At 28.5% G+C, this 15,547-nt stretch overlaps 3 protein-coding genes across 4 annotated transcripts; 1 reads left to right on the top strand and 2 right to left on the bottom strand.

Annotated features, from left to right (window-relative positions):
- Nucleotides 1-273: 273 nt before the first annotated feature.
- LOC145180900 (uncharacterized) lies at nt 274-3,034 on the bottom strand. Its single transcript, XM_090071472.1, has 5 exons — nt 2,829-3,034; nt 2,270-2,449; nt 786-947; nt 584-714; nt 274-482 (listed from the first exon to the last, which is right to left on the bottom strand). Exons 1-5 carry the CDS (start codon nt 2,889-2,891, stop codon nt 368-370), a joined length of 651 nt encoding a protein of 216 aa, XP_089927598.1. The 5' UTR covers nt 2,892-3,034; the 3' UTR covers nt 274-367.
- Nucleotides 3,035-6,972: 3,938 nt separating this feature from the next.
- On the top strand, nt 6,973-8,428 carry LOC149879091 (uncharacterized). Its single transcript, XM_090071457.1, has one exon. It carries the CDS (start codon nt 7,224-7,226, stop codon nt 8,385-8,387), a length of 1,164 nt encoding a protein of 387 aa, XP_089927583.1. The 5' UTR covers nt 6,973-7,223; the 3' UTR covers nt 8,388-8,428.
- A 497-nt stretch (nt 8,429-8,925) lies between these two features.
- LOC145186922 (uncharacterized) lies at nt 8,926-10,964 on the bottom strand. 2 transcript variants are annotated; one of them, XM_090071447.1, is made up of 2 exons: nt 10,921-10,964; nt 8,926-10,579 (listed from the first exon to the last, which is right to left on the bottom strand). In XM_090071447.1, exon 2 carries the CDS (start codon nt 10,576-10,578, stop codon nt 8,950-8,952), a length of 1,629 nt encoding a protein of 542 aa, XP_089927573.1. In that variant the 5' UTR covers nt 10,579; nt 10,921-10,964; the 3' UTR covers nt 8,926-8,949. The 2 variants fall into 2 exon arrangements, with proteins under 2 accessions (XP_089927573.1, XP_089927572.1); XM_090071446.1 differs by lacking the exon at nt 10,921-10,964 and adding an exon at nt 10,730-10,821.
- Nucleotides 10,965-15,547: the final 4,583 nt, after the last annotated feature.

The following is a 15,547-nucleotide window of genomic DNA, read 5'->3' as shown; positions in this document are numbered from 1 at the left end:
TTTTAGAAAAAGAGGAAAAGAAAGGAGACTGAAAGTATTACTAACTCAAATTTAATACAACCACCCTTACAAACAATATTACATCCTGATTAAATTTTTTGTTTTAACCTTAATTTGAAATTGACTTTTTTACATAAAATTACTATGGGTAACAATGGTTTTTTTGCAACACAACTAACTCCCATCTTTTCCTCTAAATAAAACTCCTGGGCACGACACGTCTATGGAATCAGAAACTAATTTGTATAAAACAAAAAAAAACAAACAAAAACATCTTGTAATTATGGTGTTAACATAACATATACTAGGATCAATTTAAACTAAAACCAATAGATCGCCACCAATAAAGTGATATAAAAACTCCATTTTATATACATTTGGAATGCAAGTGACCAAGATAAGATGAACTGCTAACCAGTTTGTTTCGATCAATCTTACATGTTGATTTTGTGCCAAAAGTCTTTCCCTTCATTTTTTCTTCTCTGAATAAAAAAAAATTTACCTAATGATAATTTTATATCTACAAAATAATTAATCTCAGTAAATTCTTGAGTATATTCAACTTATAACTAATACTTTTTACCTCAAAAATGTCCTGAAATCTTTTTGTGATGTAGACATATAAGGATCTGAATGGTAACTAAGAACACCTTTGTCTTGAACAAAATAAGAATTTCCAGACATATAAGGATTTTTTGTCGAGGGTACTAGTGTCTAAAACAAGTCATAAAAATTAATAACTTCATAATAATAGATTACCTATTAAAAACTAAACAAAAAATTACTTTAAGAGGTCCATTTGTTAAGTGGTGCTCAAATGTGGGTGGTTGCAAGTTGTAAGAGAATGTTGTTCTAAGCCTGAATTCGGGTGATCCAGTAAACTGTGACTTCATTTCAGACAAACAATTATCGATTGATAGTTTTTTACATTCTGACTTAGACTTAATCTAAATTATAGAACTATTTAAAATTAAAAGTTTTAAAATTCTAAGAAAATACTGACCAAATTATAATTTTTTAGCAGTCTTATAACAACAAGATGTTAACAAATGTTGTAAAATTGACCATTTCTAGTTCTAAAAAATAAGTAAAGAGAATCCTTGAAAAATGCTTACCAGATAACTGCTTATAAATTATCAAATTAACAAAAAATACAATAAGATCATAAATTTTACTTATATTTTCGTGAAATCTTTTTATTATTTCGTAAATTCCATAATAAAGATTCCCAGATCATTTTTTTAATTATTATTTAATAAAGCTTTTTAGGATACGATAAAAGTTAATCAATTTGAAGCTAGTTGTAGCTCTTAAAGCTAAAATTATCATGTTATTCAATAGTTTTATTACCCTCTAATAAAATTCCTAACTGATCAAAGCTTTAACACCACTGCAAAAATAACTAGGTGTAGAAAAACAAGTGGGGACCAAAAAGTACAAACTATTAAATGATTTTATTGAAGTTTTGCATCCTTTCACTTTGCAAATTCAGATTTATTTCAGAACATCAGATACTATTTTAGAACACTAAATTATCATTTATTTTTGCCACACTCACTGACATTACATTTAAAAATGAAATCATAATTGCTGTTTTGGGAATTATGTTCTAAATTTAGTTTTATACCAAGTTGCCCAAAATTAAAAGATCTGATAAAAGTTTATTCATAACTAAAACTGGTGACAAAACATCTTGTCACCAAAAAAAAATGTCACCAAATAAATGGTCTTGCTTTACTCAATATGTGCATGATGATGTAATAGAGCATTGCCAGCATACTTTTCAGCTAATTCAGAATTTAGAACATTGAAATAACTGTACAAAAATTTGACATTCAATAATAGCATAAGACATTTTTGTCATATACAGAGTTATTTTACTAATCATAGCAGTCACATTTCTTTACAACAAGATAATAATTTTACTTTGCATATTGGCTTTTTTAACTTATTTTACTTCAAATGATCAAACTGCAGTATATTGGAGTATCTTTGAAGTCTAACTGTAAGTACTTTTTAAAATAAACAATATAGTATATCTCAATCTAAGTAATTCACTTAACTTATTCACTTAAGTAACTCACTTAATTTATAAATTCATTTAAAAAAGAACATAGAGAGATTTTTGTATTTAACCTGTCAGGCTTTAAACTCCTTAACTTTTTACTGATTTGAAGCTATGTTTTAGCTTCATAATTATAAAAAAGATGCAGTATAGGAAGAGAAACTGGAAGAATAGGAAGTGTACATAATTAAAATCTTATCTTACTCTTTGAAAAATATTTTGATTGTAGTTCATCATCCAATGACCTGGAGCTTTTTTATATATATCATTTGATAAAACTGTATTCATTGGTTTAACATTGTGGTCAGTTTTTGTGGTTGTTGTATAAATATTTGGTTGACAATATCTGCTAAATGTTAACACTGGATCATTTTGATGGCTATTCTGCAATGCAAAAAGACAATTTATATCATATATGTGTACTAGTTTTATATAACATGCAATATCATCTAAAATACATAATATGTTTAGTTAAGTTTAAGCTCTTGCTACTTTCATTATTGTATGCATGCATGCATGCATGCATGTATGTATGTATGTATGTATGTATGTATGTATGTATGTATGTATGTATGTATGTATGTATGTATGTATGTATGTATGTATGTATGTATGTATGTATGTATGTATGTATGTATGTATGTATGATTCTTTGTATGATTGTATATATGTATGTATGATTGTATGTAAAGAACTGTTAAGTGTCAGATATAGTTTTCAGTATTTAACATGCCTAATATTATAATAAACCAACTTGATATACCTGATAATTGTTGTACTCAAAAGAACATGAAGAAGGCATAGTATAGTGAAACTCTTGTCCCATATTTGAAACCAAATTTAAAACATCCTAATTGTTACATGTCACATTTGATTGCACATCATATTTTTTAGTGAAACTATATGAGCAGTGCATGTTTACTCAAGTCCATTATGTTTTTAGAATTGCCAATCTATGTGTGTCATGGTAACCGTGCATAATAAAAAATATTTAAGTTTTATCATTGAGGGGCCGTCCAAACCTTTTTTTTTGGGGGGGGGGGGGGGGGAGGAGGGGGAGATGAGGTGGGAAGTGGGGAGGGTAAGGAAAGAATTAAAAAATAATAACTGCGAACATAAGATTTCATAAATCTTCGAAATGCTTTACTTTACTTTAAGCATTAGTTTCTTAAACTCTATATAAAAATCACTATAAAATTTTAAAATCTATATAAAATGGACTGAGGCAATTTGAACAAAGAGTTATTTTAAGGATACTTCAAAGCTTACAGTCATGCAAAGTCGAAATAAGGATGTCAACAACAAATAAATTCGATATGGAATATTGAACTAGAAAAAAATCTTTAAAAAAAAAAAAATTTGATGATGAGAAGACGGAAATTCCGAAGTAGACGAAGGGAAGTCTTAGAAGAGCTATATGATCCAACGTCAGCAGCGAGAAAGACTCTTTAACTCTGAGTAAGTAGTGATCGTCTACGAATTGAGGGGGATCAACCTGATTTACTAAAACTGTTTGTGAATTGCTCTTTATGGGTTGACAGCTCATGAAAAAAGAAGAGGTGCTCTTATCAAAAGTACAAAAATGTTTGATTTTAAATCATATAGTTTTATATATCGATGTCCCAAAGACGTGTTAACGAGCTATTCCATACAAAGAGGCGTTTCGATATAAAGAGGCGGTTAAAATACTTTTTTTGTTTGCTACCAAACTATCAACTTGATGATTTATTGCATTTATTGGCGTGCATTCGCTTCATTTAAACCCTTCCTCTTTTGTGCCCGCAAAAACTAAACCCTGTATTCGCACTTGAAGAACTTACGATTGTTATCATTTCGAATATGCAATGCGCATTATCTGAAAATAACTTTTTTCAAAAGCTCATCCAACTAGTCGATGATGAATACATGATATGAATATGATGTCTAGTCCCCATAAAATATTCATTAGTTGAAATTCAATTCTTTAAATGATTTCAAATCCTAAATTCTTGTATAAGTTTTTTATGACCATTTAATTGCTTGAAATTTACCAAGATCATCCACTAATCTATAATTTCAAATTGACAAGAAAATCTGTGAATAAAAGATTAATAAGAATAATAATAATTTCACTAATAACCTAACTTTGCAAAATCTGCAATAAAAAATATTTTTAAGTAAATCTTTCTCTGCTTTTTAAGAGTAGTATTGTAATATAAAGGTAACTTTTCTTTACATAGCATAACTTATTTTTACCTAACAAATCTGTGATTTTTGAATCCATAGATGGAATATATCAATGTAAAAACCAGTACTGAACACTTTAAAAAATTAGATCAAGAAAGGTTGCGTAGCTTAAATTGATTGGAAAGTTTTGTGTTTTTTGTGTTTTGTGATGTTCAGAAATGTAGTTTTGACAACAAAGTGAACAAAATTAGTTTGAAAAATAATTTTAAAAACTGAAGCTAAAACAACTGAAGTGTTAAATTTAATCCACGACGGTTTACCTACAAGAGAAGTGATCAGAATACCTGGAGTGTTTAAAAGTAAAGTTTATGTATATATGTAGTTATAGAAATATGATAATGCTGAAAGGGCTTAAATGCCAACTCTTGTGAAAAAAAACAAGTTCACAGAATGACTTAAGTATGATGAAAAGAATTCTATTATGTCAATTACAAAGACTTCCAAAGTGTTTGAAGTTGATGAAAAGAAAGTTAGAAGGACTCTAAAGATTCATGAGGTCAGTGTTGTTAGACCTACCAATCAATTTTTCGACAGAAAGATTCTAAACTCTCATCGGTTGAAATCAAAAGATGTAAAAATATTTACCATTGACTGCCATCAACAGAAGAAATGATCAAATTATTGTTTAGAAACCTGTGTGCCATACAAAGTCAATATTGACAAAAGGTGTTGTTGCTTCAAATAGTGAAAAATATCCTCCTATCAATATTAAAGAGAACATGATTGCAGAGATTTATACCAATTTTTTAAAAAAGCATGGGTCAAGAAGATGGTCCAAGTCATTTTGTCAAAAGGACTCAATAAGTTTTAAAAGATAATATGGTCAATATAGATTATGGTAAATATAGATTTTGGGTTATACCCTCAATATTTCTTATATAATATTTTACAACTGCTAAACTTTATTGTTACACTAACTAATTTGCATTACAAAGGTTGTACCGTTCTAATGATGTAGCAATTAAAACATGCATTCTAAATGATAAAACTCTAAATGAATTATGTTATATGTACGTTGCATACAATAATATATATTCGGCTCTACTCAACTTTTAGCCCCCCCCCCTCTCCCCGTTTTTATTATTGATTATGATAGAAAATTTTATGCTGATTAAGAATCGTCTATAAATATGGGTCTCAAAATCAAAGTACTCTAATTTGCAGTTGAATGTACAAAAATGTACAACAAATTACTTACACTTGTCATCTTGAATAATAGTAAATTATGTTTAAAAATTATCTTTTAAAAGTATTAATATCCTGGTTTTTATTTTTTAGTAATAATGGTTTCAAATATTAGAACGTTATAAGAATTCTATCATGCATATGCAAATCTAATCACGTTTAATTATTGCATGCCATTTTGTTTTAGCTGAATTCTTACTTTGTTGTCTAAATTATCTCTTATAAATTTTATAAAATAATTCAAAAATTCAACTTTTGAATATATAAAGCAACAAACTTAATAAGAACTGAAATTATTCATTTAAAAAATATTGACTAACTCTTGACTTTCTTTTATGACATTAAGTCAACCTCACATGAAATTTTATTTTTACATTACCTGAACCAAAATTTCAAAAATTAACTTTTAAAAAGATTTTAAAAGATCCTTTTTTTTTTTTAAAGAAAAAGATTTATTTTGTTATAATATTCAAAATCACAAAAATGAATCATGTTTTTTTTTCGTAAAAATCACATTTTTTAAAAGAGTAACATAACTAAAAGCTCGTTTATCAATAATAATATTCCTTTTTCGTTTTTATAAGAATGTTACAAAAAACATATCATTTCAAATAGCAGTGGTTCGCTAAAAAAAAGCAGGTATAAATATAAAGGGATTGATTAATTGATTTTATCAAAGAAACAGGCAAAAAAAAATTGAATTAAAGCATTTATAAAAGGAAGCTCTAAGTTTAGAAATACATATCACAAAGTTTATTTAATAGTCAAGACAGTAGTTTAAAATTTCAATTGTATGCCAAAATGCTGTTTATAATAGACCTTTTCGTAATTAAGCGGCAATTATGAATCACGTGGTGTAATGTTTTTCTCGGGAGGGCAAAATTGTAAACAAAATAAAGAGAACGCTTTACTTATTTTTTATTATTTGTTTCAAATAGAATAGTATATTTGGAAATATACCATTTAAAGTAGTTTTTAAAATGCCACTTAAGAATTATGAAGATTTTTTGAATTTATCTGTCAAACAGCTTATTAATTTTTTAACTGTTCGTGGGCTAAGTACAACTGGACGTAAAATCGAGCTTGTTGCAAGAGCATTTACTGCAATGGAATTAAATATAGAAATTATAGAAACAGCAGAAGAACAGGAGAAAAACCTTAAGCAATCATATGCGGACAAACTAAAAGCTTTAGATCTTATTGACCCAAACTCTGTTCCTATGGAAATTAGAAAAGGCTTAGTAGCTGAATGGCCAAGTATAACAATGGGAAATATTTTTTCGTATATCCTTAAAAAAAAAAATACTTTGATTCGGAATATATTGGTAAGTATAAAGACCAAAAAGCATATTCATTTTTTGATAGTGGTTTTGTAGGCCCTATAATGCACTTCAAGTTTAAAAAAGACGTTTTGTTTGCATATTCCGAAGTGTGTGGTTCGCAAAAAATTAATGAAATAAGAAAACTTTGGATTGCCTTTAGCAATAATGACATAGTTTCTGCTTGGTGTTCGTGTATGGCTGGAGCTTTTGAAGTTTGTAATCATGTCATTGCCACCCTTTATAAAATGGAATATGCTAATAACAAAGGTTGGTGTAATCCAACATGCACTGAACAAGCCTGTGTCTGGAATAAATCTTCTCGAAAAGATATCAATCCATGTTTAATAACTGACCTAGTTGTTAGTTGTTAGTTGTTAAGAATAGCAAATAATGTAACAGATAACAATGAGAAGGAAAACACACAAATGAAAGCATTGCAAGAATTTGATCCTAGAATTAAAAGCCATCGTGACTTTAATGAACATTCATTTGAGACTTTTTTAAACAATATTCATATATCTGAGCCTTCTGCTGTAATATTTAAATCAAAAATTAAAAAATCTAATGAAAATTTCGAAAGTAATCCTGATCTTGAGGAATTATCTTTTAAAATACTTTCTGACCATCCTAACACTGATGAAACAACTTTGAGCAAAATATCTTTAGAAAAAATGGTTTTGACCCAGGAAACAATTAAAAATGTAGAATATAATACAATAGATCAAGCCAAAAGCAATACCTGGTTTCAAATGAGAAAGGGGAGGATAACTGCATCCAAACATCATAGTATATACACCAAAGTTAACACCCTTTCTAAAAATACCAGTTCTAAGAAGCCTAAAACAACTCCTCTTGTTGCTGATATTTTATACCCAAATAAAGAAAAATTTATTACTGCTTCTACCAAATGGGGAATTGATCATGAGCAAAGTGCTATAAAAAATTTTTATGTAGAGCATGTATCAAAACACACTGATTTGAAAATTGAAAAAAGTGGTCTCTTTATTTTTTATGAAAGACCTTATATCGCTTGTTCCCCAGACGGATTTATAGTATGCAAATGCCATGGAAGGGTTTGTTTGGAAGTTAAATGTCCTTTTAAAATTTTTAATAAAACAATTAAAGAAGGAGCTAATGAATGTGATTTTTTTACAATAAAAAATGATCAGATATCATTAAATAAGAATTATAAATATTACACACAGATTAATTCTCAAATAGCTATCACAAATTGCAAGTCAGCATATTTTATTGTTTGGACACTTAAAGACTTATATGTTGAAGTAGTAAAATTTGATCAAGAGCTCTGGGATAAGGTGAAAACAAATTTAGATATTTTTTTCAAAACATATGTTTCTCCAGCATTGTTACTATTAAAACCTATAACATTTTGTGGAAATTACGATAAACTAATACTTGAAGAGCCAGAAATCAGTGCTAATGAATTTAATGAATGTAGCAGTATTCAATGTGAAATATGTTGCGCTTGGTTCCACTGTTCTTGTCAAAATTTAAAAAAAGAAGACTATGAATTAATAGTAGATCAAGACTGGATTTGTTACATGTGCTCTATGTCTACTTTGTGTTAAGTTTTAATCTTCAATAACATGTCTTTACATGTGTTACATGATTTATATGAAATCAGTCATTATGTTTAATTCCTTCTTATCAGTCATTATGTTTAATTCCTTCTTTTAAAACCTTGAGGCTTTGAGATTAATATGAAAGTTAATGAGTTTTATTATGGTTTTAATTAACTTTTATTTACATTTATATTTAAAATATAAACTTATATTTATTATATAAAGATTATATATACATAATCTCAGGTGTTTAATACAGGGAAGTGGGGGAGATTATTAACTTTTGCAAAAAATTCCCACCATCCTGAGCTTAATAATGTATCTAATTGATAAAGATAATGTAATACTGTATCTAACTGATAATAATAAAAATTTTTAGTGTAAACAGTCCTTAAAAATTCAAGAACATTAGACAACCATTCTAAAAATTATTGAGTTTATTTTAAAATAATCGGTCCCTTTATTAAGACATCCCATTTATTTGATCAGGATAAAAATTTCTACTCCCCTGGTTGTTATATTATAAAAGAAAATAGAATATTCAGTAAACTTGAATTTTTTTAATAGACTATTTAGAAACTAATGGCTTTCTCAAGTTTGATATAGCAGCACACACACGCAGTATATTATTCATAATTGGTAGGTATAGTAATGGCTGTGTTATTTTTAAAATACGGAAGTGTTTCATCCTTTTTATTGCCTGCTCCACATAAATACATACATTAGCAATGTTTGATGTTTCTTGAACTTTTTCTTTTGACATTTGTATTCCTTTACAAGCACTTGGAGGTATACAAAGTGTACATTGTTTATATGCAAGGTCTGTCTTAATTTTAAAGCCACGATCTGCCATAACTTGGTCATAAGGCTCAAGTATATCAAGAAAACCACTATTTCTGACAATAAAAATGTCAGAGGCACGTCCACCATATAGGGGAGACAGCCATGAAATTGCTCCATTTGGAGTTATTGCTATTAAAAATTTGACTGTTGCATGATGTTTACAGTCACTCCACATACAAGCTTGAACATCAACGACACTTGATGTTTCAAAAAATATTTCAGAACAATCTATAATTGTTCTCACTTTTGGATATAGTCGTTTAAAACAGTTTGGCATAGTTCCCCGAATTGTATTCCTGCAAGGCCACAAAATCAAACTCTCCAACTCTTTAGATAATAGTATGACCCATGTAATAATAATTTGGGATACTGTTCCAGCTGATATACAAAAGCGGAAGGCTAAGTCTTCAATCAAAAGACCCAGGCGTAATCTCATCATAACTAACAGAAATTCCTGTTCCAGTGAGATTTTTCTTTTAGGACCACTTTTTCTCATAGGAAATAAATTAACATCAATATTATAATCTTGTGTTAGAAGTGGTTGCTCAACAGATTCAACACTAGACATAGTTTTTCGTAATCGATTTGTCCTCTTATTTCCATCCCAATACTTCATAACTGCCGCTTTGTGCTTGACATAATTAAAAACACTTTGAAACATTTTTGCATTTTGTAAACCGGTAAAAGTTGATACATCCGAATCCCTAGTAATATGACAAAACTGTAAAGCAACATATGTTGGTAATAGAGTAAGGTTTGTATCATTTTTACCATTATAACTTGCTTTAATCTCAAACAAAATTGGATTTTCAGTCTCTTTTTCTTTTGGAGAGGTGGAGATGTGGTTTAAGAATTTTTCTGTAACTGTACCACCATTATCATGTGGACTAATTTCAAATGAGATGGGATTTTCTTCACAGGAAAAAATAACCATAAGATCAGATAATTCTTCAGCTGTAAGTGTATCTGAGTTAGAAGTAATAGATTCCAGAATATTTATAGAAGTTGGTTTTCCGAGAGATCTTGTTCTGATTTTTGGAGGAGGTCTTGATTTTTTTTTTTCAGGAGTACATTGAACATTCATAGTGTGTGTCAAAAACAGAGTAGGATTAGGGTTTTCATAAGTGGGCAGGCCATCGACAAAATGATTAGAGCAGACTTTAAAATGTTTAGATACAACAAAGTGCTTTCGCCCTTTAGAAACAGCATGAATCCATGAGTTCTTTGTTCTTTCATCAGCAGGCAATTTGTGGAAACATAATTTTCCAGATGTAACATTACTATGTATTCTGTAACGCTCTGGGTAACGTTTATCGTTATTGCAAATACCAACGACACAGCGATCATTAACCATACTGTTTTTTAAACGTAGAAATCAAATAGTAAAATGATGATAAATAATAAAATTAAAACTCACTTAGGAGTTATATAAGAACAAATAACGTTATACTATACAACATTATTTTTAAATAATAAGAAAATAAATACAATACAAATAAATTTACTGCAAAAACCTTAACAAGCACCACTTAATAAGCTTTAATAAGCACAACTTAACTTTACTATCTGTTCATATCTTATTCTATTTTATTGACTTTAAGGTGTACAAATAAAATATTCTTTACTAGATTTCTCTTTACTCTTATTTTAATTGCATTTATGTTTGAAAATTTATATCATTTTTAAAATTTTATACCTGATGTTTAATTATTTACTTGTTTGTTTTTATATTTATATGTGTTTATAACTGGTTTGTTTACATTTTTGCCCTCCCGAGAAAAACATTACATCACGTGATACATAATTGCCGCTTAATTACGAAATCTTCTATTAGGAAGTTTTGTCATGTGACATTTTATCGCGGAAAAAAATATACCGAACGTTTTTGAAAAACTTCGTCCAAAAAAATTAACAAATGATTTTATGTAGGTGTCGAAGAATGAAAACCCACCCATGAAAATAAATAGTATATATGTATATATAGATGTTATTTTTTTTAGAAAAGGTTGCACTACAATAATTTTTTTGGGGACGTTGTTTTGCTTTAGAATTGATAAAGTTATTTAAACTTTAAATGTTTCAGTTTTGTTTATATACAAGTAAATTAAGCTAATTCTTTCGTCCCCTCATAAAAATAGATTCTGCAACTATTTATTTATTATGTCAATCATTTATCAATTATGTCAATCCCCCGTCTTTAGATATTTTATTGTTTACGCAACTTTTTACACAAGAAAAAAAAATTTTTTTTTTTCGGTGCCAAAAGTTTAACGAGAAACTTTACGGAAATATTTCATAAAATGTATATGAATTGAAAATATTAAAACACGAATATCTTTGGAACTAAATAAGCTACAGAAGTGGTAGAAACCATTTTGAAAATTAAATATATTAAGGAATCCGATGCATTTTAAATAAAAAAGATTTACATTGGCTATAAAAGTTGCCTAAGCTCCCTATTATAATGCAGTTATGTTATGGTACCTTCCAGAACTACTGCAGAGAGAAACTAATGACATACATATAATGCAAAAAAATAAAGTAACATTGAAAAATCTAAGAAATGAAAAAAATGGCTAGAATAATGAAAATTCTATTAATGCGTTTAATATGATTAGGATGTTTTGCACCTCATGCTTGCATATATTTATTCGAGTTTTAACTCCGACACACGGGGGTTAGACATTTAGCCTTGGTTAGTTTCTAGTCTCTTCTCCTTAGAAATTGCACCACTTTTTACAAGTCAATACGCTATTTATGACGTAACTGTTATCCAATCAAAAAATAGTACAAAGTTCATTGAAAGGATTCCTATAAAAAGCTGTGTTGACTAACTTAATTTACTTCAACAGTCTGCAGGATCAGTGACATGACCGTGCACTGTGTTGTCACCAAACGCTTACTTCGATGAAACTACTTGTTCATAACACATACAGATAACGCTTACTTCGTTTTTCTTGATGTCTTCTCATGTTTATGGGTGGTCTCAAGTAACGTTTTTTTAAACTTTTTTTTCGGCTCAAAGGATCTAGTTATCACAGCGTCCGAGCTATCACTTTAGTGCTATTCGGAGATGGCTGGATTCCCGAGAGCCCCTTAATTCCACTCGTTTTGTTCAATTTCATATTGAATCTAATTAGTGAATAAAGGGGAACTCTTAAATATTTCTACACCACGTAAGTAATCAATTTCATTTTCCTTATAAGTAATGTTGTGCAGAACTCAGTTTACTAACATTGATTCCTTACGATTATTAAAAGGCTTATATTTCAATACAAATTTTTATTGTCTATACCTATAAACATTTTAGTATAAAGTTATTGATTTTGATGAAACAGATTCTGAACTTTGATTTCTATGGTTAAATCATTTCTGAACTTTTTTAATTAATCTTGTTTACAGTAGAGTTATAAGTTTAGTTCAATGAAATTAACCTAATTTTTAATCTAACATTTTTCAAAAATGATTTTCCTTTATAAAATGAACACTTAAACTTATGTTCATCTTTGAAGGACAAGAATTTAATTTTCTATTCTTTTCATAGACTTTCTTGTAATTAGGGGTTTAATTCAGGTATTTTAGTGTTGTTAGAATAAGGATTTTGAAATAAGAATTCGGCTGGCAACCTTGACAACTTCAGTACAGGTATAGTTTATAGAAGGTAAGCGTTAAGTCTAGTGTTGTAGATTATTATTTAAATTGACTTCTAAATTATGTATAAAAGAAGGTTAAGATTAAGTTACATCCATTTTTTTTTTTTTTTTTTTTTTACAATGAAGTTGTTAGGGTTAGATTTAAATTTAAGTTTGGGTTATAGTCTTGAGCCAATTTTCAAGTAAGACAAATATGAAATAAAAATAATATTAAGTGCAAAGTTGATTGAAAATAACTTATGATGCTTAACTAAGCATTTACCCTCAATATATATTGTGTTTTTTAAAAGACTTTTCTAATGTTATCAATAATATATCTCTTGGATATTGATGAATTATGCAAGACTCTTTAGTGTCGTATGTTTAGTTGTTTACCCTTAATATGTTAGTGTTTAGCTTTAACATTTTGCTTAAAATAATAATTTTATTATATAGCTTTAATATTTTTAGATGATTTTATTCATCTCTTAACTGATACTCTTATTATGAATTAAAAGTGAGATGTATTTCTTGTTATGATTGTGATGAAGAATACTTGATTGCTATTTTCTTTTCTTTTTTATTTAGTTTTAATTGGAAAGTGCACTGGAAGCTCCATCTTCTAATATACATTTTTTATAATAATAATTCCAATTCAATGCCCATGGAATTGTCTGCAAAACATAATTTAATATTCTAACAGCCATATTATTAAAAGCAGAGGTATCACTGGACAAAATTCTTGTTGGGGTGGGGGTTTGAGACTTGAATAATTCCAATAATTATCTTGACATATAAGTAATAAAAACAATATGCCAACCTTAAAAAGCGATAAGTAAATCTTGAACTATGATGTATTTTTATTACATTAGGGTGCTTAGAATCAAACCAGAAAGATAAAATTTTTATCATAAAAACTTAATATTATCGGAGTGGGGGCAGACTGTTGCGACTAAGCATGGAATTCCCGAAACTATTTTTGTTTCGATACGTTACGAAACGAGACTCGTAACGGAACTCTTCTCGAAATGTTTTTGAGTTACGAGAGTAAAGTTTTTAAACTTTCGGGAAATTTATTTCGATCGGGTCCCGGAAGTTACGAGAGTACCGATTGATTTTCGGGAAAAATAAAAATCTATCTCGAAACCATTTTTTCCCGAAACATTTCGATACATTTCCAAACGAATCGAGAAAATGAAAAAATATTAATAAAAAATGTTTCAATGGTCATAATTTGCTTTGACGATGATTTGCTTTTGCAATGTGACGTAGTTTGAAGAAGTGATGAAGTTAAAGAAATAGTCAAATCGCGAAACGTCATAGATTGTTCGGGATCGAACTCACGACTTTCTAATAACGGGACACATGCCTCAGACCGCTCGACCATTGAAACAGTCTAATAAAATTTTAAAAAAATACATTATTTAAATTACACATAATACATTTACTTTTTAAAAAATTAACAAAAAACTAATGAATATAAATACGTTAAGAGATGAATATAAATACGTTAAAATACGTTAGCTTTTCTACTTTAATGTAAAGTAATACACTACAATAGTTATTGTAATTGTTTTCATCAAAACAATACAATAATTATTGTAATTTTATTTCGTTAAAACAATACAATAGTTCTCGAATTTCATTGTATTGTTAGAAGAAAAACAATACAATATTTATTGTAATTGTTTTTCATCACAACAATACAATACCAAAGTATAATTTTTGTTATTGTTTCTGTAATATTACAATACAATATTATTGTATTATAATGTGTAATTGTATTTAATTTTTACAATTATAATTACAATAGACCCTAGTCTTGATAAATAATATCATAAAAGACTTTAAATTAATATTTTCACCCTTAATTGTGTTTTTTAAAAAAAGAAAACAAAACTCAGCTGTCGCGCTCGTCAATTGTCCTAAAAATGCGTACTTCAACGAATTAACTGGTTAATCAAATTTTTTGCAAATCATTTCGGGAACTCGAAATTACTCGAAATATCCCGAAACACAAACAATTCTCGTAATAAGACAATGAAAATTTGGGAAAAATGAGTTTCGGGAAACTCGAAACCATTCTCGTAATGATTCTCGTAACAACCGAGAATTTCCCGTAACGTAACCGAAATGTTACGAGAAATTAGTTGATTTTTCGAAATCGCTCTCGTAACTTATCGAAACCTCTCGTATCGTAACGTAACAATTTTCTCGATTAATTTTTCCCGAAACGTTTCGAGAATCCCTAGCTTAGTTGCGACTGTTGTTTGAGTCGGAAAAATCATGAAATTTTGCGTTAGATGTAATTAAATAGTTCAAATTAAAAAGCTTTTTTTGCAATTAGAATTACGATTAAGCAAAATATATTAGCGTATCAATTAACCAATCAGCAAGCAGGAAAACTTAAAAGTTGCACATAAAAAAAAAATGAATGTTTACAAGTGTTTACAAATGCCTCGTCTTTTTTTAAAGTACTAAGGAAGCTTGTGGTAATATAGCCATTCAAAAAATTTGAGCAATGATTGCAGCTTTTTCCACTTTTATTTTTTAGGTTTTTACGTTCTGTTTTGCAACAAAATTTGACAGTCCGTCATCTTTGTATACTTAAAAACAAATTTTATTTCTTTGGGCTTTACAAATAATATATAGTTACATAATATATAATTTGTAATAATTAGTTAATAAAAT

This window comes from Hydra viridissima, unplaced genomic scaffold, assembly GCF_058129835.1.
Source record: "Hydra viridissima isolate aposymbiotic clone 2 unplaced genomic scaffold, HvirCarnegie_v1 scaffold_14, whole genome shotgun sequence".
In the NCBI taxonomy this organism is placed as follows: Eukaryota; Metazoa; Cnidaria; class Hydrozoa; order Anthoathecata; family Hydridae; genus Hydra; species Hydra viridissima.
The sequence above is the reverse complement of the archived record's forward strand: the minus strand, read 5'-3'. Positions and strand labels throughout refer to the sequence as shown.